Source organism: Coregonus clupeaformis, chromosome 5 (assembly GCF_020615455.1).
Source record: "Coregonus clupeaformis isolate EN_2021a chromosome 5, ASM2061545v1, whole genome shotgun sequence".
Lineage (NCBI taxonomy): Eukaryota > Metazoa > Chordata > Actinopteri > Salmoniformes > Salmonidae > Coregonus > Coregonus clupeaformis.
Genome location: NC_059196.1, coordinates 45,196,164 through 45,220,624, shown reverse-complemented (window position 1 = coordinate 45,220,624; position 24,461 = coordinate 45,196,164). Strand labels below are relative to the sequence as shown.

Here is a 24,461-nt window from a genome sequence, read left to right as displayed (position 1 = left end):
CATGCTCTCCATGGAGAAGAAACTTGTCAGGGACATTCCTGACTTTAATCAAAGGGTCATTGAGAGGTTTGCCACTCAGAAGGACAGACGGGCAAAATTCCTGTACAAATAAGATGACAGACACACACACACAGAGCAGCTCTGGCCGCATGTTTCTTTGTATATAGTTGACCTTAGCATAAAAAATCCAGTTATATATGGTACTCTAGAAAGTCTTAATAGTGTCTTTGCTAATATTACTGTATATATGTTGTTTTGTATCAATTAATTGTTGCAGTTCTGGAGCACATTAACAATTAGTCACATTTAGTATGATCATAAAATACTGTATGCTATTCTTCCAGTCAAAGGTTTGAGTTCATCCACTTGATATCCATTTCTATATTATACATCCTTTCATACAGTGTAAGATTTCCTATAAACTTTATAATAATTTCATGTTATTGTCCACTTTCCACTCTGTTCTGACAGCATGCCTGTTGCGTTGCCTGTTTACTACCAATGGTGAAAAGTTCACTTTAAATGCAAATGAAAGGCTTGGGTTTGTGTAATATGTTTTTGTGTAAGAATGCCTCAACTTTTTAATATTGGCATTAAATAATTACTGAATGTTTCACTGAGCACTGCTGTCCTGCAGTTTGTGTTAAAATATATCGCGATGGTTACAGGAAAAAAAAGTATGGCACAGCCCCACCGAGAATATTTTTCACCAGCCGCCACTGGTATAGACCTTGGCTACTTTTCTTAGCAACGAATGACTTGGCTATGTAAGCACAGTGAGGGTTGGTACAATTTATTATCATACAGTATAGCCTATAATGCATAGACCTTGCAGTAAAATTAGATGTGCCATTCAATTGCATATATTCATCTTATATTCATACCAAATGTCTGAACCAAGTGACCCGTCCAAATACAAAGCATCATGTGAATGATCAATTGCCTACCTGAGCACACATGGAGAATTCCAAGTAAAACCGCCATCCCAATAGAAGTTGGAGACATTATTCAACCTCTCGTCTGAGAATATTGCTTGGTTAATCCAAATTATTCGTGAAATACTTCAACAATACACTCCTTCATAATCTTGATGTCAATTTCAAAACTGGTTTGAGAATTCCGAGATGAAAAAAAAATAGTTAATTATTTGTTAATATTTGCCTAATAATACAATGTTATTCCAATATAGGTGACTTCTCAAAAATTGTATTCCATGAATTGTGGAGAATGAAAAAATCTACCGAGAACAAACTACCCGCAAAACGGGAATAGGACGCGTGCTCTGCGCTGTATCAATACTTCTTATAAACTGACGTGATATCCAAAAGCGAAGGAAGCAAGTTTCGAGTTTTATTTTTACATGTTATTTAGGCAGACGTTTAGAACAGTTTTATCGCTTCTTGGAGTTTGTCATCCCGTCTCAGTCGTGCGTTCTCGTTTAACGGGCAACTGTATAATCCAATTAAAATAATCCTCTTCCCATTCATATGGATAATAAAGTGAGGAAATTACAGAGAAAAAATCACGACAAGGTAATTTGTGCAGAAGAAAATCAGTTGAGGTCCGTTGTAAACCCCTCAGAGAGAATCGATGCTCGCAGTCACACCATTTGGGTCCGTTTTTGAATCTGTCACTTGACAAGGGGAACTTCAGAAGTTTCTTTTCTCTGGGTTTAGATAGGCAAAAGGCTGGACACTTTGTAACCCGGATCCATCGGTCGCGGATCACTACTACTTTTCCATCAATTCAGTGGCCCTTGGGTTACCCAAATTTCAAGCCACAAAAGCCTATTTGGGTTTTCGAATCCCCTGTGTGCACCGCGGACCCCTTCACCTCGGGCAGGGGGGATTCGAATTCACATTCACAGCACTTCATTCACTGGAGTTGAATGCCTCGTCAAATGGTATGTGCCATTCTCCCCCTTCAAGAAGCTTACAATTGGTTTTTCCATAGAATAAATTTAACCTCTTAGAGGCTGGATTTCAGAGCGCAGCGCAGCTGAGCTGTCACATCTTTTCACTTATGGAGGTGACTGATAACATTTATGTATGTAGCCTACCCACACTACAGTTATATTTGTTATTTCCATGCATGTGGTAAACCTATAAGTAGTCTATGTGTGTGAACGGTAGATCAGGCCACAATGTGTAAAACTTTTCTCTGTTCTTACAAATCTGGATTTTATACTAAGCAATAGGATGCAATAATAATAATAATAATAATAATAATAATAATAATAATAATAATAATAATAATAATAATAGTAATAATAATAATAATAGTAATAATAATAATAATAATAACAGTAGTAGAATAGAATAGAATATAGAATAGAAAATAATATAGACCCTGGTTTGGTTGACTTCAAGTTATTTATATTCCCCAAAAATGTAACATAGTATAGAAATGAACAAACAAAAAGACAAGTATTAGCCTATAACCTATAGAATAAGATGTTCTCTCAAAATAAATGCACAGAAGCCGTGGGATATCAAATCATGACCTATTTGGCTGCGATGCATGACTAAAGCCTAGTTCCCACACAGCCGCGTGTCTACAACCAGCTACAGTAGGCCAAAAGAGTGCTGTTGGCAATAGAACTACACTATATATATAAAGTATGTGGACACCCCTTCAAATGAGTGGCTTCGGCTAGTTCAGCCACACCCGTTGCTGACAGGGGCATACAATTGAGCACACAGCCTTGCAATCTTCATAGACAAACATTGGCAGTAGAATGGTCTTACTGAAGAGCTCAGTGACTTTCAACAGGGAACCGTTGCAACGAGTCAGTTCGTAAAATTTCTGCCCTGCTAGAGCTGCCCCGGTAAACTGTAATGCTGTTATTGTGAAGTGGAAACGTCTAGGAGCAACAACGGCTCAGCCGTGAAGTGGTAGGCCACACAAGCTCACAGAAAGGGACTGCCGAGTGCTGAAGCACATATCACGTAAAAACGCCTGTCTTTGGTTGCAACACTCACTACCGAGTTCCAAACTGCCTCTGGAAGCAACGTCAGCACTAGAACTGTTCATCGGGAGCTTCATGAAATGGGTTTCCATGGCCGAGCAGCCCCAAACAAGCCTAAGATCACCATGCGCAATGCCAAGCGTCGGCTGGAGTGGTGTAAAGCTCTCCGCCATTGGACTCTGGAGAAGCGGAAATGCGTTCTCTGGAGTGATGAATCACGCTTCACCATCTGGCAGTCCGAAGGACGGATCTGGGTTTGGCGGATGCCAGGAGAACACTACCTGCCCCAATGCATAGTGACAACTGTAAAGTTGGGTGGAGGAGGAATAATGGTCTGGGGCTGTTTTTCATGGTTCGGGCTAGGACCCTTAGTTCCAGTGAAGAGAAATCTTAACACTACAGCATACAATGACATTCTAGACGATTCTGTGCTTCCAACTTTGTGGCAACAGTTTGGGGAAGGCCCTTACCTGATACAGCATGACAATGCCCCCGTGCACAAAGCGAGGTCCATACAGCAATGGTTTGTCGAGATCGGTGTGGAAGAACTTGACTGGCCTGCGCAGAGCCCTGACCTCAACCCCATCGAAAACCTTTGGGATGAATTGGAATGCCAACTGCGAGCCTGGCCTAATCGCCCAACATCAGTACCTGACCTCACTAATGCTCTTGTGGCTGAATGGAAGTAAATCCCCGCAGCAATGTTCCAACATCTAGTGGAAAGCCTTCCCAGAAGAGTGGTGGCTGTTAAAGCAGCAAAGGGGGGACCAACTCCATATTAATGGCCATGATTTTGGAACGAGATGTTCGACGAGCAGGTGTCCACATACCTTTGGTAATGTAGTGTATTTGTTCCACACTCCAAATCCCATGCTGTGGCTTTCTGCTTGGGCGAGGTACAAATCTTAATCAGTCAATTAAAATTCCCTTTAGGGGCAATTATGCTGGAAGTAGGTTTCTCTTAACCACGATCAAAGATGCTAATCTACTTTAAAATGTTTAAGATTTGCTAAATGAGAAAAACATAACCTAAGTGTAATTTACAATATTTGCAGGCTAAAACCTTCAGACAAAGGCTCAGTTAGCCCAAGTAGTCTATCATTTTGTGTAGGCTATTGTTTTTCCACATAATAAGATTAAATATACTCAAAATTGAATGACAAAATGTAGTCATTGTCTTTTCAATGCAGTTCTTTTACATTTAATCAATTCTAGTTAAAAAATGTATAGTCTGTGATTTTAAACAATACTCCAGAGATGACAGATATTCATTAAAAGATAGTTGAATTTGATACATTTTATGAGTAAATGTTTTATGTAAAAGGTTCATGAAAAAAAAACGACATTGATTACATGAATTAAGAATCTTAATAAAAAGTAATTGCATAGCCCATACAAAGAGCCTATAATTTCAGCTCAGGCCCTTTCCTTTGAGGCCGTATTAGTTACCCAACAGCGCCCTCCAGTGAGAGTTAGTGGAACTCATCCATCATGGGCATATATCCATCTTTATCTGCGATGGAGCAGTTTTTGACAACATACAGACTAAATAAATAAATGCTGAAAATTGACATTTATTATCATACCATGAGAAAAACTGTCGCCAATCCACCCTTTTGTGTACAATGTGTTGATCTTAGTTAGTTATGTCTCATTGTATGTAGGATGTGGAATAGAATGATCAGGAGGCCATACTGACATACAAATTATGGCTAAAAGTGAGTAATTCAATCTCATTATCTCTCAGTCTCATTCATTCCTCTACATTTATGTCTCAAATGTGATTCTGCTCTTTTCTTTAACCAGTCTCTGTGTCTCAGTGTTCTACAGTCTGTCGCTCCTGCCAGGCTGCTACCAATCCTTTAATTGCCCTGGTGCTGCCACTGGCTGCTCAGCTGAATACTTCCAAATGGAATTAAACTTTTCCTGAAGCCAACAGGAGAGAACAGTACAAGACTGAAACATACAGGCAATTACAGTGCCTTGCAAAAGTGTTCATCCCCCTATTTTGTTGCATTACAACCTGTAATTTAAATAGATTTTTATTTGGATATCATGCAATGGACATACACAAACTAGTCTAAATTGGTGACGTGAAATGAAAAAAACAACTTGTTTCAAAGAATTATAAAAAATAAATTATGGAAAAGTGGTGCGTGCGTATGTATTCACCCCCTTTGCTATGAATCCCCTAAATAAGATCTGGTGCAACCAATTACATTTAGAAGTCACATAATTAGTTAAATAAAGTCCACCTGTGTGCAATCTAAGTGTCACATTATCTGTCACAAGATCTCAGTATATATACACCTGTTCTGAAAGGCCCCAGAGTCTGCAACACCACTAAGCAAGCCGCACCACCAAGCAAGACCAAGGAGCTCTCCAAACAGGTCACGAACAAAGTTGTGGAGAAGTACAGATCAGGGTTGGGTTATAAAAAAATATCCGAAACGTTGAACATCCCACGGAGGACCATTAAATCCATTATTAAAAAATGGAAAGAATATGGCACCACAACAAACCTGCCAAGAGAGGGCCGCCCACCAAAACTCACAGACCAGGCAAGGAGGGCATTAATCAGAGAGGCAACAAAGAGACCAAAGATAACCCTGAAGGAGCTGCAAAGCTCCACAGCGGAGATTGGAGTATCTGTCTATAGGACCACTTTAACCCGTACACTCCACAGAGCTGGGATTTACGGAAGAGTGGCCATAAAAAAGCCATTGCTTAAAGAAAAAAATAAGCAAACACATTTGGTGTTCACCAAAAGCCATGTGGGAGACTCCCCAAACATATGGAAGAAGGTACTCTGGTCAGATGAAACTAAAATTGAGCTTTTTGGCCGTCAAGGTAAACGCTATGTCTGGTGCAAACCCAACATCTCTCATCACCCCGAGAACACCATCCCGACAGTGAATCATGATGGTGGCAGCATCATGCTGTGGGGATGTTTTTCATCGGCAGGGACTGGGAAACTGGTCAGAATTTAATAAACGATGGATGGCGCTAAATACAGGGAAATTCTTGAGGGAAACCTGTTTCAGTCTTCCAGAGATGTGAGACAGGGACGGAGGTTCACCTTCCAGCATGACAATGACCTTTAGCATACTGCTAAAGCAACACTTGAGTGGTTTAAGGGGAAATATTTAAATGTCTTGGAATGGCCTAGTCAAAGCCCAGACCTCAATCCAATTGAGAATCTGTGGTATGACTTAAATATTGCTGTACACCAGCGGAACCCATCCGACTTGAAGGAGCTGGAACAGTTTTGCCTTGAAGAATGGGCAAAAATCCCAGTGCCTAGATGTGCAATGCTTATAGAGATATACCCCAAGAGACTTGCAGCTGTAATTGCTGCAAAAGGAGGCTCTACAAAGTATTGACTTTGGGGGGGGTGAATAGTTATGCATGCTCAAGTTTTCTGTTTTTTTGTCTTATTTCTTGTTTGTTTCACAATAAAAAATATTTTGCATCTTCAAAGTGGTAGGCATGTTGTATAAATCAAATGATACAACCCCCCAAAAAATCCATTTAAATTCCAGGTTGTAAGGCAACAAAATAGGAAAAATGCCAAGGGGGGTGAATACTTTCGCAAGCCACTGTATGGACCCTGGCTCCATTGAGACCAGCAACATTGGGTCTAACTAAGAGGACTGGCATGTGGAAAGCATTCACTTACTGCAGGTGGATGTGTTGTAAATTATTTTAGAAAGTGAAGAAGGACCATCCTACAAAACTGAGGTAGCTACAGTAACAATGTGATGTTGTGTCTACTGTGATGCATCATCACGCCCTACTCCCTCTGAGCAACACCCAACCTGGTGTCCCAGTTCTAAACCAGTCCCTGATTAGAGGGGAAGAATTAAAAAAGCAGTAGAACTGAGTTCGAGGTCCAGATTTGAATTTGAGGGACCAACAGAGTATGAAGACAACTCTGATTTAAAAGAGTTGAGCTTCATTCTCAGAAGTACGGAACCAATCACAACACAAGCAGACAAAAGCAAGTGGATGAATAAATCCCCCAATAAATAGCTCAGATAAATAGCTCAATTTAAACAAATTCTGAAAAGATCTCTTTGTTTGGCTTCACTATCTTTCTCTTTGTTGTACTATTGAAGTTGGACCGGAGGAATCCAAACAGTTGCCTTTAAAGCTGTTTTATTCCTCTCCATTGCCTACGACAGCCATCCATACAGTATCAGATGACAATAGCTGAGCTTCTCTCCGAGCAGGCAGCCTGTCCCGCGTATATCTCAGTTCTATCGCAGAGCAGGAATGTATATGATGTCAGTACATTCAAGCCAAAGAGGTTTGGGATCAGTTAATTTGTAAAAGCTCCAGGCTTCTCCACCCTTCGATAGAATGAACAAATAATTTGATTAGACTTACTGTGGAAGATGTGGTTACATTTGTGTGTCTTACACCAGTGGGACGGAGAGCTCCGCAGACCAGCGTGGCGAGGGGCCCAATGATGAGGACCCTTATGAGGACAGACCCCCAGCGTCACCAGCATGGCAAGCACCACCACCAGCAGAGATACAGGCTGCATGGTGCCTGCTGTAATAACACAGATCCCACTGGGATATATCCTTTTCACAGCCACGTCAACAGCAAGATCTCACATCCAGGTCCTAGTCTGATATTCCCAAATCTGAGTAGTCCAGCGGTAGTTTAATGTCCCAGTGTCAAGCAATGTGTCCAGTACCAGTATCCAAAATACAGTTCAGTAGCCGTTTCATCGCCTGCCACTTTCAATACAAAGAGAATAATCCACCTTGGCTTAATTGGTGACAGGCCTATTCTTATTCTTCCAAATACATGATCTACTTGAGAAAACGATCATAAAGCACCATGCAGAGAGAACTATGAGATCCAATTGCATTTCAGGGTTAAACTCAAAGAGATGATCCAATGGCATTTCAGGGATAAACTCAGAGATGAAAAGGCACCAAAGTAGCCCCAAAGACCTACAAATTAGACCCTGGACAGCAAGTTAGACTAGTGTTCTTGATACAGTATCACCCTGCGGTAACACCACATCCTCCTCAAACCCCTCAGACTCTCCACAGACTCTCCATGTCCACAGCTAATGTTTTCCCCAGTGTATGATGGGATCTTAATGAGGAGCTCACTGTGATCAACACACATACAACGTGCATGGTGGAGTTAATTCACTCCTCCCTCTCTCTCACTACCCCCAGCCAACTCAATGGACAGGCCTCTCCTCTCCTCTTTCCGTCCTATTCTTCCTGATAACTCTTTTCTTTTTAATATTCAAAGGGAGTTTGTGGACGTTTCTTATTTTCTTGTGATGTGTGTGTGATGTGTGTGTGTGTGACGAGGGATGGGGGACCCTGCAGACCACATGCTGTGTGTCCCTTTCAGGCGTGTTGGACCCTTCACAAAGCCCGGGCCGCTCCAGCCCAGAGGTGATTGAAGGGGTGATACACAGGCGGGGCCTGGCGAGGGAGCCCACATTCCCGTCCCCCTGACTAACCTAGACCCTGCCCAAAGACAGAAAAACAAGAAAGTGATCTTCCTCCCCAGAGAGCAATGTATCTTAGGAATGTATAATATAATGTGAGAATAAAGCTTGTGAAGAAGCAGTTGCAGAGTCGCCTTGAGCTGACTGAAGCACAGGAGTCTCTGGATGCTGACCATGCTTCACCCTGCTCACTCCTCTCATCTTTTTATCATTCACACTCTGTCCTTGGTGGAGGAATCATCCATTCATTTATTTAGAAAGGCTTCTTTTCTTTCTTTTTTTCTAATTCCCTGGCTTTCGTCAGGCGGTGATAGCCACCGCGTCTCCAAGGTGTTTAGAAAAGATAAACACATATGTTTATGAGTCAGAGCCATGGTTTGTGTTTGATAGAGCCCTTTCAACGGTTTCCAAACAATTCCAAAATGGCTAGAGGCTTTACGTGTCTCTGTGTCCGTTTGGGGGCTGTGAACCAGTTTACAGGCAAAGGAAGCACATCAGATATGTGAGCATCTATCTGAGCTGGCTGATGGTACAACTCCATAAGGAAAGGGCAACACTGACGATCCTCTTATGTTTATGGACATGTTGGAATGTAGAGGGATGGAGAGGTTGGGAGACTGGAATTAGTACACTGTCTGGCTGACAGCATCAATTTCCATCAGCATCTCCTAGTACAGGTTCCTCTCTCTTCTCTTTAGACACCACCTCCAGACCAGTGGATGAGCCCAGTGGTGCAGACTGATAGGATTACCCATGCCTTTCATGTGCATTCTATCCCTTCCTCTCGGATGGAATAACCCTGTATGTTTTACCCTACTTCCTGTAGGCAGTAACTACTGTATGAGTGATACATGACATCATGTTGGTGACATGACTCTCAGAGATACTGTACATCATGAGGAATGGAGAGTGGGCTTTTCCTCTACGGGATCGGTGTCCTGTATACGGGACGGTTGAGCTAACGTGCACTAATGTGATAAGCATGACTGTTATAAGTAACAGCAAACTTTCCAGGACATAGACATGTCTTGTATGGGCAGAAAGCTCAAATTCTTGTTAATCTAACTGCACTTTCCAATTTACAGTAGATATTACAGTGAAAAAATACCATGCTATTGTTTAAGGAGAGTGCACAACAAAAAAAAACGTATCACGGCAACTGGTTTGATACAGTCACTTCTGAAGGTAAATAATGTACTTACATTCAGTAATCTTGCTCTGATTTGTAATCCTAAGGGACCCAGAGATAAAATGTAGCACAGTTTTGTTTGATAAAATAAATGTTTATATTCAAATGTAGGAACTGGGTTCTACAGTTTGAACCCCTCCTGTCTCTGGCTCCACACCCGGCCATCTAGATGTGTGAAAGTTAGTGTATAAGCTAATGATCCATCATGTATGATATTCCTGGGAGTGTGCAAACTCACATTTTGTATTACCATATCTTTTTTGTATGTTCTCTATAGTTATGTACTTGAAAATGTATCAATTGACCAATTCGGCACATTTGGGCAGACTTGATACAAAATAACCAGTATTGCAATGCTTCACTGGATCAATCTGAAACTTTGCGTGCACACTGCTGCCATCTAGTGGCCAAAATCTAAATTGCGCCTAAGCTGCTATATTATGTTGTGGCCTTTCTCTTGCATTTCAAAGATGATTAAAAAAATAAAAAATAGAAAATGAATGTTTTTTTTTGTTTTAATTATCTTGTTATATTCTCCTACATTAATTTCACATTTCCACAAACTTCAAAGTGTTTCCTTTCAAATGGTATCAAGAATATGCATATCCTTGCTTCAGGTCCTGCGCTACAGACAATTAGATTTGGGTATGTCATTTTAGGTGAAAATTGAAAAAAAGTGTCCGATCCTTAAGAGGTTAATGGGAAAGAAGAGAATCGTCTGTATTCTACGCTGTGGTCCTCTTGAGAGATATTCAGATTCCAGTGGCATGACAGATACAGTACTTAGCATTAGCTGGAGGACGGAGCAGGAAGTGGGGTGAATGACTGAATGATTTCTACTCAGAGCGAGATGACCTGGGGTCATGAGGAAGTAACAAATCATACTGGTGTCACTGTACTCCTCCAGCTGCAATGGGAGCCCGCATATCATCTCTGATTGGATGTTGAGGGAGCGGTGCGGCTCAAAACGAACAACATAGCAAAACGCCACAAATGTGCAATAAATGTCTGTTAATAGCTGTACATCAGAACATAATGTTCTGAAGTATGTAGAACTAACACGTCGTCATGGTAAAGATTTATCTCTCAGGCACATAATGAATCACAGGACATGACGATGAGCTTTCACCCCTGCTTGACAGTCTGACACACAGTATTTTGTATTTATAACGGAACCCCATTAGTTCCTGCCAAGGCAGCAGCTACTCTTCCTGGGGTCCAAACACATTAAGGCACTTACATTACACATAAAACAAAAGATAAAACAGTACATCATATGACATTGCTACGCCACTACATATCTACAATACAAAATGTATAATACCACCATACAACAATATTACAATGTACGTGTGTAGAGTGCATGTGCTAGTGTTTGTGTGCTTATGCGTGTGTCTATACCTGTGTGTGTGTGTGTGTGTCTCTTCATAGTCCCTGCTGTTCCATAAGGTGTATTTGCATCAGTTACTTGATGTGGAATAGTGTTCCATGTAGTCATGGCTCTATGTAGTACTGTGCGCCTCCCATAGTCTGTTCTGGAATTGGGGATTGTGAAGAGACCTCTGGTGGCACGTCTTGTGGGGTATGCTCGTTGCATTCAGCTTGTCAACACTTCTTACAAAAACAAGTAGTGATGAAGTCAATCTCTCCTCCACTTTGAGCCATGAGAGATTGACATACATACAGTGGGGGAAAAAAGTATTTAGTCAGCCACCAATTGTGCAAGTTCTCCCACTTAAAAAGATGAGAGAGGCCTGTAATTTTCATCATAGGTACACGTCAACTATGAAAGACAAATTGAGGGAAAAAAATCCTGAAAATCACATTGTAGGATTTTTAATGAATTTATTTGCAAATTATGGTGGAAAATAAGTATTTGGTCACCTACAAACAAGAAAGATTTCTGGCTCTCACAGACATGTAACTTCTTCTTTAAGAGGCTCCTCTGTCCTCCACTCGTTACCTGTATTAATGGCACCTGTTTGAACTTGTTATCAGTATAAAAGACACCTGTCCACAACCTCAAACAGTCACACTCCAAACTCCACTATGGCCAAGACCAAAGAGCTGTCAAAGGACACCAGAAACAAAATTGTAGACCTGCACCAGGCTGGGAAGACTGAATCTGCAATAGGTAAGCAGCTTGGTTTGAAGAAATCAACTGTGGGAGCAATTATTAGGAAATGGAAGACATACAAGACCACTGATAATCTCCCTCGATCTGGGGCTCCAAGCAAGATCTCACCCCGTGGGGTCAAAATGATCACAAGAACGGTGAGCAAAAATCCCAGAACCACACGGGGGGACCTAGTGAATGACCCGCAGAGAGCTGGGACCAAAGTAACAAAGCCTACCATCAGTAACACACTACGCCACCAGGGACTCAAATCCTGCAGTGCCAGACGTGTCCCCCTGCTTAAGCCAGTACATGTCCAGGCCCGTCTGAAGTTTGCTAGAGTGCATTTGGATGATCCAGAAGAGGATTGGGCGAATGTCATATGGTCAGATGAAACCAATATAGAACTTTTTGGTAAAAACTCAACTTGTCGTGTTTGGAGGACAAAGAATGCTGAGTTGCATCCAAAGAACACCATACCTACTGTGAAGCATGGGGGTGGAAACATCATGCTTTGGGGCTGTTTTTCTGCAAAGGGACCAGGACGACTGATCCGTGTAAAGGAAAGAATGAATGGGGCCATGTATCGTGAGATTTTGAGTGAAAACCTCCTTCCATCAGCAAGGGCATTGAAGATGAAACGTGGCTGGGTCTTTCAGCATGACAATGATCCCAAACACACCGCCCGGGCAACGAAGGAGTGGCTTCGTAAGAAGCATTTCAAGGTCCTGGAGTGGCCTAGCCAGTCTCCAGATCTCAACCCCATAGAAAATCTTTGGAGGTAGTTGAAAGTCCGTGTTGCCCAGCGACAGCCCCAAAACATCACTGCTCTAGAGGAGATCTGCATGGAGGAATGGGCCAAAATACCAGCAACAGTGTGTGAAAACCTTGTGAAGACTTACAGAAAACGTTTGACCTGTGTCATTGCCAACAAAGGGTATATAACAAAGTATTGAGAAACTTTTGTTATTGACCAAATACTTATTTTCCACCATAATTTGCAAATACATTCATTAAAAATCCTACAATGTGATTTTCTGGGTTTTTTCCCCTCATTTTGTCTGTCACAGTTGACGTGCACCTATGATGAAAATTACAGGCCTCTCTCATCTTTTTAAGTGGGAGAACTTGCACAATTGGTGGCTGACTAAATACTTTTTTTCCCCACTGTATCATCAATGTTAGCTCCCCGTTTACACTGTTGATTACGGACAGACTTCTCACCATCTTAGCTACTGTTGTATCGATATGTTTTGACCATGACAGTTTACAATCCAGGGTTACTCCAAGCAGTTTAGTCGACTCAATTTCCACATTATTAATTGCAAGATTTAGTTGAGGTTTAGGGTCTAGCGAATGATTTGTCCCAAATACAATGCTTTTAGTTTTTGAAATATTTAGGACAAAGTTATTCCTTGCGACCCATTTTGAAACAAACTGCAGCTCTTTGTTAAGTGTTGCAGTAATTTTAGTTGCTGTAGTAGCTGACATGTTTAGTGTTAAGTTATCCGCATACATAGACACACTGGCTTTACTCAGACAGCTGCCCTGGGGAATTCCTGATTCTACCTGGATCATGTTGGAGAGGCTTCCATTAAAGAACACCCTCTGTGTTCTGTTAGACAGATAACTCTTTATCCACAATATAGCAGGGGGTGTAAAGCTATAACAAATAGGTTTTCTAGCAAAAGACTATGATCGATAATGTCAAAAGCCACACTGAAGTCTAATAAAACAGCTCCCACAATCTTTTTATCATCAATTTCTCTCAGCCAATCATCAGTCATTTGTGTAAGTGCTGTGCTTCTTGAATGTCCTTTCCTATAAGCGTGCTAAAACTCTGTTGTCAATTTGTTTACTGTAAAATAGCATTGTATCTAGTCAAACACAATTCTTTCCAAATGTTTACTAAGGGCCTGATTGGATGGCTATTTGAGCCAGGCTTTACTATTCTGAGGTAGCTGAATTACTTTTGCTTCACTCCAGGCCTGAGGGCACACACTTTCTAATAGGCTTAAATTGAAGATATGGCAAGGAGATACACAAGACAGGAGATACACAAGATATGCTGAAGGTCTAAGGCCTCAGGCAGAGGGTTCTAACCCTGACATAGAGGGAGATGGAGAGAGTTATGGACAGGGACACATGGGCAGATTCAGTAGGGAGTGCATGTGAAATACTAAATGTAGTCCTGTTATCTCTCTGGACACAGAGCAGAAAGCTTCACAATTACTGTCAGGCTCGCTCTGTCTCTCTCTGTCAGACTCTCTCTCTCTCTCTCTCTCTCTCTCTCTCTCTCTCTCTCTCTCTCTCTCTCTCTCTCTCTCTCTCTCTCTCTCTCTCTCTCTCTCCCTCCCTCCCTCCCTATCCTCCATGGACAACTATCTGGTCTCCCAGCTCTCTGTGTCAAAACCCAAGAATGTGTCTGAAGGCTAGCCATCTGGGCTCCAGCCCAGTCAGAATAGAGTAAACCTGCACAAGTACACCATACAAACAAGCCAAAAAGTGATTTAAAAAGGCAACATCACATTGAGTAAATACCAGAGAAGGAGAGGGGGGATACATAAAGGAAAGGATGCACAGCAGAGAGAAATAAAAGACAAACAGCACAGTGAAGACATTCCTCCCCTCACCACAGCCTGTCTTTCAGACATGAAGACAAAAAGATGTGGTCTCTTCAGAGAGGACATGACGGCAAGCTAAACAAATCTGTTTATGTTTTGTCATTCAGGGAGTGCCCCCATGCATGACGCCACTGCGAAGAACTGGGAGAAAGAGAGAGAGAGAGAAAGAAAGCAGACAGAGGAGAGAGAAATAGAGGGAGAGAGAGGACAGAGAGAGGGAAAGAGGGGGAGAGGATAGAGAGAGGGGGAGAGAGGGAGAGGATAGAGAGAGAGAGAGAGAGAGAGAGAGAGAGAGAGAGAGAGAGAGAGAGAGAGAGAGAGAGAGAGAGAGAGAGAGAGAGAGAGAGAGAGGGAGGGAGAGAGCGAGAGCGAGAGCGAGAGCGAGAGAGAGAGAGAGAGAGAGAGAGAGAGAGAGAGAGAGGGAGAGGATAGAGAGAGAGAGAGGAGAGGGATCGGATAGAGAGTGGGGGAGAGAGGGAGAGAGAGAGGGGAGAGAGGGGGAGAGATGGAGAGAATAGAGAGAGGGAGAGAGGGGGAGAGATGGAGGGAATAGAGAGAGAGAGAGAGAGAGAGAGAGAGAGAGAGGGGGGGAGCTTTGCGGGACGCCACAGTGAGGCTAGGAGCACAATGAGGGGTAGGGCGATAAACAGGCTGTTGCTTTTCCGCTTGCCTGCTCAGACTGAATCCCCCTCTCCCAGGATCTTTTGATGGGTCTCATATTAGCTTCTGTTTAGCATCAGCACCAACATGGCCTGTGGAGACTGGTTAAAATAAGCATGCTATCATGGAAAGTCCTGGCAACAACAACAAAACACAGTCAGTCTCCTGTACATTTCCTGCTATTTTAATTTGACGTAAGATGTTGTTGTGGCCAGACTACAGGCCCTCATTCGTTTATCGTCTGTATTTATTCATTCATGAGACTTTTGTGTCCCACAAAGGAGAGATTTAGTTTCATGAATCAGGAATACAACTGTGCATAGAGCGGTGTGAGTTATGAACACTACAAGACACTCCCGGGTATTAAATAAAGGTGTTCAACATTACAGATTGATATGCTCCACGTCTCCACTGTGACTGTACTCTAGTCTACGGTAGCCAATTTGTGTATTGACATGCACGGCTGCACTGACAGAACGGGCTGACAAGAAACAAATGTGTCTCCTCTGACTCTCCCTGGGACTCTCTCTCCTTTCATTGTCATGTCACAGCTTGCTGAATGACCGGCGCCCTGCTCCTGTCCCCACTCTCTCTCTCCTCTCTCTCTCCCTCATAGAGATGCATGGTGTCAGAAACAAGTAGCATTGTGTTTTCATGCTTAATTGGCTTAATTGGTTTAGTGGCTGGAGGGGTTTTAATGACAGAGAGAGAGGGAGAGCAGTAACTGAGCCAAGGATGCTTTTGTCTTCACCTCTATTGGGCCCTCATCACAATGGCCTCCTCAGCCAATCAGAGCATGGCAAGCTGCTGGACAAGACCCTGACCAGCAGTGGAGCTCTATAAGTAAAACAAACCCAGTGTCCTCATGGTGAATGATGTCACAACGTTGTTAATTTGCCTCTTAATTACATTGCTGCTTCATCAATTACCTGTGTTCTGTTCTTTTCAGTACTTTGTAACAGTCAAGGAATTTGTCATTACTAAATATGCTGACACAAAGAAACAGGTTGAACACCAAATTACTGAGGTTTTCAGTCAGGCAAAACGTTTTTTAATGTCTGCCAGCAAATCATTATTTTATAATCTCACTAAAGATGGATTTTACAGCACATTGGGCTAAAGAAAAGATTAGCTTCAGAAGCCTGTGATAAAGCTTAGCATTGTTATTCATTTGACCAGATTGTCAGAAAAATTTGAAGACAATTTAGGAAACGTTGACATCTTAAATCAGTGACAAAAGAGCTGAGTTTCCTGCCAGACCAGCAGACAGAAAGGAATAGAGAGAGAAGGGAGAGAGAGAGAGAGAGAGAGAGAGAGAGAGAGAGAGAGAGAGAGAGAGAGAGAGAGAGACATAGCCATGTGATGAGGAAGAGTGGGAGGAAAGAGAGAGAGAGAGAAAGGGAGAGAAGTGGCCATGTGGTGGGGGAGGAAGAGAGGGAGGAGGCGGAGGATGAGGAGGAGGGGCAGTAAAAGGGGGAGGAGAAGGGGCAGTAAAAGGGGGAGGAGGAGGAGGAGGGGAGGCATCATTATGCAGACGAAACTCCACAGCTTCATGATGAGGTTGTCAGGGTAGCCTACACCCTGGGGTGAGGGCGCAGAGTTTGTGTAGTGTGCAAACAATGCTATCGCTCAATGAGGTTATTCCACTGCTATTGCTGACTCATGCTCTACCTTTTAAGGGATGTCATGATTGCAATTTGGCATCTGTTCTGTATGGGCAAAAACGAAGCTATGCAGTATACTTTTTATATGTGGTCTCTCTTGAAAAGAGATGCTAAAATGTTGTGAGTGCTGAGGCATAGCCATTGGTTGTCAAGGTCAGTTGGCTAAAGACATGTTCTCAGTGTGTCCACTAGGGGGACAGACCTAATACTACCCACTGGGCACACACTGGTTGAATCAACGTTGTTTCCACGTCATTTCAATGAAATAATGTTGAACCAACGTGAAATAGACATTGAATTGATGTCTGTGCCCAGTGGGTACCTTCCTTTTGATTAATCCCCTTCAGCTACCCCCAGTCAAAAATAATGAATGAATGGATAGGGACACATTATCCTCCAAACGACCAAGGAACTAAAATGTTTACCTTGATCTTTTGAGAGCTAAAGCAAATATTCAAACCACTCACTTTGTTTCCTCATGGTATTTGTTTTCTCATGGTTTCATAAAAAAATCTACAAGTCTCTTCTATTATAAAAAAAACTGAGATCAATAACCTATACTACCATTGTAAGGGAAATGAAAGCAGCCATTTTCTTTTTGTGATTTTACAAGTGATTTTACACTGCTCCTTGAAAGTTTCCAATTGCATACTTATAATATCATTGTTCAGTGATTGTGGGAATGGTTTGGGGGGACGCTGGGACCAACCACAGTGACTGATCTCTCTCTATGGACCCAGAGCAGAGAAAACACAAACACAGTGCTTCATGCTAAAAGCATTCCCTCCATTTCTCAAATAAAACGCCTCTTCTCTCTCCCCGTTGCGATCAGCTGCCAAAACAAACTGCCGCTGTGATGAACATAATAAATATGATCGATGGGAGATCTGGCACTGCTGACCTCACACCACGCGTCAATGTCCTGAGAACAGGTGCTGCTCAGATTTAACTCCCCCCTTCTCTTTCACACAGAGATCTGCTGAATCCCAGCCAGTGACCACTGACACCCCTCTCCCAGCACTCCGACACCCCAACAGCACACAGACAGAGAGCCACAGACATACATTGTTCATCTGAGCCTAGCACAAGACGTGCCGTGCGAGTCATGCGACATGACTGTGCAGCATCATACATACAGTATCCATTAAAATGAGTAACAGTTGTCCTAATCATAAAGCTGGCAGTTATGGGACTCATCTCTCCTGCAAAGCTAGCTTTAAGGGTGTCTGTGGACTCATAAACAGGCCTAATTGACCAGCAGGCTAAGCAGACATGTGCTCTGACTGCTGGGACTTCAGACAAGTTACTGATACCAGGGCTGGGGTCAATTCGAATTGAAGGCAGTCAATTCAGGAAGTAAACTTAAAATCACTTCACCATTTGAAAAAACGGCATCTATTTTCAATGACTTCTCAATAAACTGAGGAGTAGAAGCTTTTTATTTAAAAAAAACATTTCCTGATTTGACTGCCTTCAATTTAAATTGCCCCCAGCCCTGGCTGATACACCCTGTACTACGTCCTTTACTGTCACACATACTGGCAGAGAGCTTTGAGTGCTATTTCTACATCCAACTTTGTACAACAATGTTTCCATGTAGCTGTGAGTCTGTGTGAAAGGGGCTCCCTGAAGACTCCATTAGCTGTGTTACCTGAGTAATCCACACCTGGCCCAGGTGTGTGGGTGTATACTTGCACCTGTACAGGCCATTCATGTCTATACTATATTTACGGTCTCTGAAGGCGTCCTTGTGTCTCACTGCTGCCAGCCAGGGATCTAACACAGGCCTCATCTGCCTCACCACACCAACCCCTATACTATAATATACTATACTATACTATAATATACTATACAATACTATAATATACTATAATATACTATAATATACTATACTATACTATAATATAATATAATATACTATACTATACTATACTATACTATTATATACTACACTTTACTTTACTATAATATACTTTACTTTACTATACTATAATATACTTTACTATAATATAATATACAGTGGGGGAAAAAAGTATTTAGTCAGCCACCAATTGTGCAAGTTCTCCCACTTAAAAAGATGAGAGAGGCCTGTAATTTTCATCATATGTACACGTCAACTATGACAGACAAAATGAGAAAAAAAATCCAGAAAATCACATTGTAGGATTTTTTATGAATTTATTTGCAAATTATGGTGGAAAATAAGTATTTGGTCAATAACAAAAGTTTCTCAATACTTTGTTATATACCCTTTGTTGGCAATGACACAGGTCAAACGTTTTCTGTAAGTCTTCACAAGGTTTTCACACACTGTTGCTGGTATTTTGGCCCATTCCTCCATGCAGATCTCCTCTAGAGCAGTGATGTTTTGGGGCTGTCGCTGGGCAACACGGACTTTCAACTCCCCTCCAAAGATTTTCTATGGGGTTGAGATCTGGAGACAGGCTAGGCCACTCCAGGACCTTGAAATGCTTCTTACGAAGCCACTCCTTCGTTGCCCGGGCGGTGTGTTTGGCATCATTGTCATGCTGAAAGACCCAGCCACGTTTCATCTTCAATGCCTTTGCTGATGGAAGGAGGTTTTGACTCAAAATCTCACGATACAAGGCCCCATTCATTCTTTCCTTTACACGGATCAGTCGTCCTGGTCCCTTTGCAGAAAAACAGCCCCAAAGCATGATGTTTCCACCCCCATGCTTCACAGTAGGTATGGTGTTCTTTGGATGCAACTCAGCATTCTTTGTCCTCCAAACACGACGAGTTGAGTTTTTACCAAAAAGTTCTATTTTGGTTTCATCTGACCATATGACATTCTCCCAATCCTCTTCTGGATCATCCAAATGCACTCTAGCAAACTTCAGACGGGCCTGGACATGTACTGGCTTAAGCAGGGGGACACGTCTGGCACTGCAGGATTTGAGTCCCTGGCGGCGTAGTGTGTTACTGATGGTAGGCTTTGTTACTTTGGTCCCAGCTCTCTGCAGGTCATTCACTAGGTCCCCCCCGTGTGGTTCTGGGATTTTTGCTCACCGTTCTTGTGATCATTTTGACCCCACGGGGTGAGATCTTGCGTGGAGCCCCAGATCGAGGGAGATTATCAGTGGTCTTGTATGTCTTCCATTTCCTAATAATTGCTCCCACAGTTGATTTATTCAAACCAAGCTGCTTACCTATTGCAGATTCAGTCTTCCCAGCCTGGTGCAGGTCTACAATTTTGTTTCTGGTGTCCTTTGACAGCTCTTTGGTCTTGGCCATAGTGGAGTTTGGAGTGTGACTGTTTGAGGTTGTGGACAGGTGTCTTTTATACTGATAACAAGTTCAAACAGGTGCCATTAATACAGGTAACGAGTGGAGGACAGAGGAGCCTCTTAAAGAAGAAGTTACAGGTCTGTGAGAGCCAGAAATCTTGCTTGTTTGTAGGTGACCAAATACTTATTTTCCACCATAATTTGCAAATAAATTCATTAAAAATCCTACAATGTGAGTTTCTGGATTTTTTTTCCTCAATTTGTCTGTCATAGTTGACGTGTACCTATGATGAAAATTACAGGCCTCTCTCATCTTTTTAAGTGGGAGAACTTGCACAATTGGTGGCTGACTAAATACTTTTTTTCCCCACTGTACTATACTATAATGTACTTTACTATACTATAATATACTGTAATATAATATACTATGATATACTACACTTTATTTTACTATAATGTACTATACTATACTATACTATACTATTCTATACTATACTATACTATAATTAAGCAATAAGGCCCAAGGGGGTGTAGTATATGTCCAATATACCACTGCTAAGGGATGTTCTTAGTCACGACGCAATGCCTTACTGCTATTATAAACTGGTTACCAATGTAATTAGAGCTGTAAAAATAAACGTTTTTTCATACCCGTGGTATACGGACGGATATACCACGGCTGTCACCCAATCAGCATTCAGGGCTCGATCCACCCAGTTTATAATATAATGTAATATTATATACTAATATACAACCAGCACACCTTCAGGCTAAGGATGAGGCTACAGCCGGTATCCTCTCCCACCCCACCATTCTCTCCATTGTGTCAGGGTGGAGGTCTGGGTAGAAGAGAAGGCATGGCCTCACGGGGCGGGGAACAAATGTGCCACCCATGGCAACAACCGAGCTAATGAAATCAGCAGTGACAGTAATGCACTAAGAACAAAATGGACAAAGAGTTCCTACTCCTCATCACCAGATTACTTTGCTTAATATTACAAGCTGTCCTCTTCAATTTGGGTAATTAAAAATGCACCTGCCTGACAGTCATGAAGACAACATATGGACATCCAGGCCAAATACAAAGGGAGGCATTAAACTCCCTCCTCCTCCCTCCTCCCTCCCTCTCTCCCCACAGCTGGTGCAGAGTGTAGCATATTTACATAGTAGGCAGAAAAACCCTGTGATTACCCAGGAGTCTCTCTTTTTGGATATGAGAGTGGTGTTGGGGAGGGCAGAAGGCTTAGCTGGTTATTAGCACTTAGCAAAATCAGACCCACTTTAGACTTTTCCTTCCATGACAATCATAACATCAGCCATGAAACCAATTTAATTCATCTAACCCGAAACCTCAAACATGGATTTTCTTGTTTCTAGTTTTGATGATTATTTGTGTACCTGTTTGACATTTTTACTGCACTGTTAGGAGCTAGTAACACAAGCAATTTGCTACACCCGCTATAACATCTGCTAAAACTGTGTACACAACCAATACTTTGACTTGATTTGATATCTGGATTTGAATAATCTAACCCCATTCTCTCTCTTTTCAAACCCCATTTCTCTCTCTTTCTTTGACCCAATCTTTTACACTCCAGCCCCTCTTGACAGCATCCGGCTGGCCCAGCTCTGAGTGGAATGGCTAATAGAGCTATTTCCTGGCACAGCGGTAAGTTAAGCTGTGAGGATCAGTGAGATGAAAAGAGATTGGACAGGGAACAGGAACACCATCCAGGCTCTGTGGCCCTACAAAAAGCAGGCTGTGGGGAAGCCTTCTGCAGGACAGCCGTGGTGGGTTAGAGGCAGTGGGATCACTCCTCCAGACCAGGTCAGCTCTGCAGCTATGTTGTCGCTCTGGGGGGAAAATAGGAGCTCTGAATCGAGTGGGACGTGAGAGAGAGCGGCTGACTACACATGTACGGCTACACCCCTCTCTCTCCTTGCATCATGAGCACCGGGGCATTTATGAGTGAGTGGCAGTGTTGAGACGTAGCACCATAGCGATGGCACTCTGGTGTAATGTATGTGGGTGGGGTGACAGGCAGGTAGGCTGATTGGTTTGCATTGTGGGGACTCAAGGCCAGAGCAGGGCCTGTAACGCGAGGAGAGGACGGATGGAGAATAGAGCTCTCCATCTTTCTCATGGTAAAGCTGTCAGCCAGGCCCATGCAACCAGCCAGCCAGCCGCACAGTGCTGCTCCACCCCCACATCAATAAAACCCCCATACGTAAAAATGTATGCACACATGACTGTAAGTCGCTTTGGATAAAAGCGTCTGCTAAATGGCATATTATTATATTATTATTTATTATTATAATAAGGGATAACAGGGCAAGGTCCCCACCCACCCACCATGGGCCATGAATACCAACACGGCCCACGAACACAGACCTCTTGGACACAACATAGGACACAGTGCTCTTATATTGATCACTTGCAATACAACTATTAGATCCAGAAAGGTAAGGGTTGAGAAGTACAGTGATGGAGAAGGCTCGCCTAGCCTGGCATTCTCGGTCTACATCTATTCAGTCAGAAAAGCAGCTACCGTCTCGCATTCAGACCATCAGCACTCTATTTCCTATCAGCCCATCGGCCATTACAGTAAATGGCCAACACTAGACGTTGAGGGGCACACGCATGGAGAGAATATGAAATATAGAGGCTGTCTAGACCCATTCTGTTCTACAGCCAATCAACAGTGGCAGTGCGGCGACCTTCAATTTCCTCACTTTCCTCTGCGTCTTTATTTCCATAAACTGACAAATAGATGGTCAGGCGGCACTGTGATCGCTGCCATCCTTTGTGATGTGTGACAGACGCGGTGGTAGCTGTCCACAGTAAGGTGGAGATGAGCTGAGATGGACTGCTCTAAAGTCAAGCTCAGCCTTTTATGTTACAGCAGGAGAACCACAGACCTGTCTCCTCTCCTTTCTCTCTCTGGGTGTCTGTCACTGCCAACTACAGTGCAGTGTGGGAGCTAACCTACTGTAGACGCTGCTGGGTGTTTAGCACGCAACTTTAAACCTGCTTTGAAACCGGTCGCTCTCATTTATTATGGACACACATTTGCAATCCACTTTGATTTCAGGAAGCAATTTGTGAGAGCTGGCTGGCTGCCTGGCTGGCTGCTGAGAGTAATAAGCCAGACACTTATCTTAACACCCGACTAAACTTCAGGTCAAATGTGTGCCATACATTGAAAGTTATATTATGGTATTTTGAGATAATCCAAGCGCATTTATAATTTAGTGACAATTAGGCTAACAATAAAGGTGTTATTGTCATTCTTCAACATATCAAGTGATTCTAATCTGCATTATACAACTAAAGTTAATTGTGTTATTATCCTAGTAGTTATCACCGTGGACATGTAACAAGGAACATACAACCTGCTCATATTAGACAGATACGTGTTATAACTATGAGTAAAGTGTCATTTATATCCAGTAACCCTGAAGCATAGAGCGTGGCTCTGAGACCACCATCCGTGGGGGACGCACAGCCCGAACGCGCACCTCACCACAATTCCCAAACAACGTGTCTCCAGTACGCGTCCTCTATTCATTTGAATGTGTTGACAATTGGATACATTTTTGGAGTTGCACTGAGATTTCGAAAAGTATGAAAGCCAACGGTCCAATACACTGCTGTGCGTACACGTTTGGTACTCTGATAGACCCTTAATACAAAGGTCAGACACCATGATACTTCAGTGGGGCCCCGTATGGAGTGGTGTCACAGTGAAATGCGTCCTCCCCCTGAGGGGACACAGTAATGTAAGGGACCCTGGGGACAGATATCACCCTGCTCTCATTCAGTTCAATGTCCTCTGTCCTCCGCTGTGATCAGCCACTTACCTCAGCCACATGGTGTGAGTTACCTCTTAATGAATGGACTTGTTTCTCCATCAAGGACACAATGATCGCGAGGGGGTTAAATGCCAAAAATAAAAGCAGTGAACCACATAAAGGATCCTATACTTTACCGTGTGGCCTTCACAAGGTGAACTTCATTTTTACTCCTGCTAAATGTGGCAGCTGTCAAACTAATCTGCAGTCCCACCCAGGCAGGCTATGTGTAAATGGAGTATTTGGCTCCAGCCCACTCTGTCCTATCAGCAGCAGACTGAAGTATTAGGTGACCTAATAGCTTCATTTCCAATTCCCTGGCTGGGCCAGATCGATTTCCCTCATTCAATGCACAGATGGGATTAAACGGCCGGATTAAAGATGAACTCCTGGAACTGTCATTATAGCAGATTAATGAGGGAGCCACTCAAACAGGCTTAAATGCCCCCCACCCTGGCCATGAACCCATATGCAGCAAGGCAGAAATTATATGATTTTTCCAGATTAAATCTTCACGTAAATCATGACAAGACAGGAAAAACTGGACGTTTTAAAGGACAATATGTAACTCTGATTTGTATTCAGTTACAATCTAATAGTGACGCAACAATATAGAAATGGTGGATTTTAACTAGGACATGTACTGTATGTCAAG

The 24,461-nt window shown here is 42.7% G+C and overlaps 1 protein-coding gene across 3 annotated transcripts in view; it reads right to left on the bottom strand.

The window, feature by feature from the left end:
* robo1 (roundabout, axon guidance receptor, homolog 1 (Drosophila)) overlaps nt 1–24,461 on the bottom strand; it is a 400,382-nt gene that overhangs the window by 263,362 nt on the left and 112,559 nt on the right. Inside the window, exon 1 of one of the 3 annotated variants that reach the window (XM_045214636.1) lies at nt 948–1,836. The exons of the other annotated variants lie outside the window; for them this stretch is intronic. Coding sequence (XP_045070571.1) covers nt 948–1,005 — 58 coding nt within the window. The 5' untranslated portion in view covers nt 1,006–1,836. Of the gene's footprint in view, nt 1–947; nt 1,837–24,461 lie in introns of those variants that run through there. 3 annotated transcript variants of the gene reach the window in all.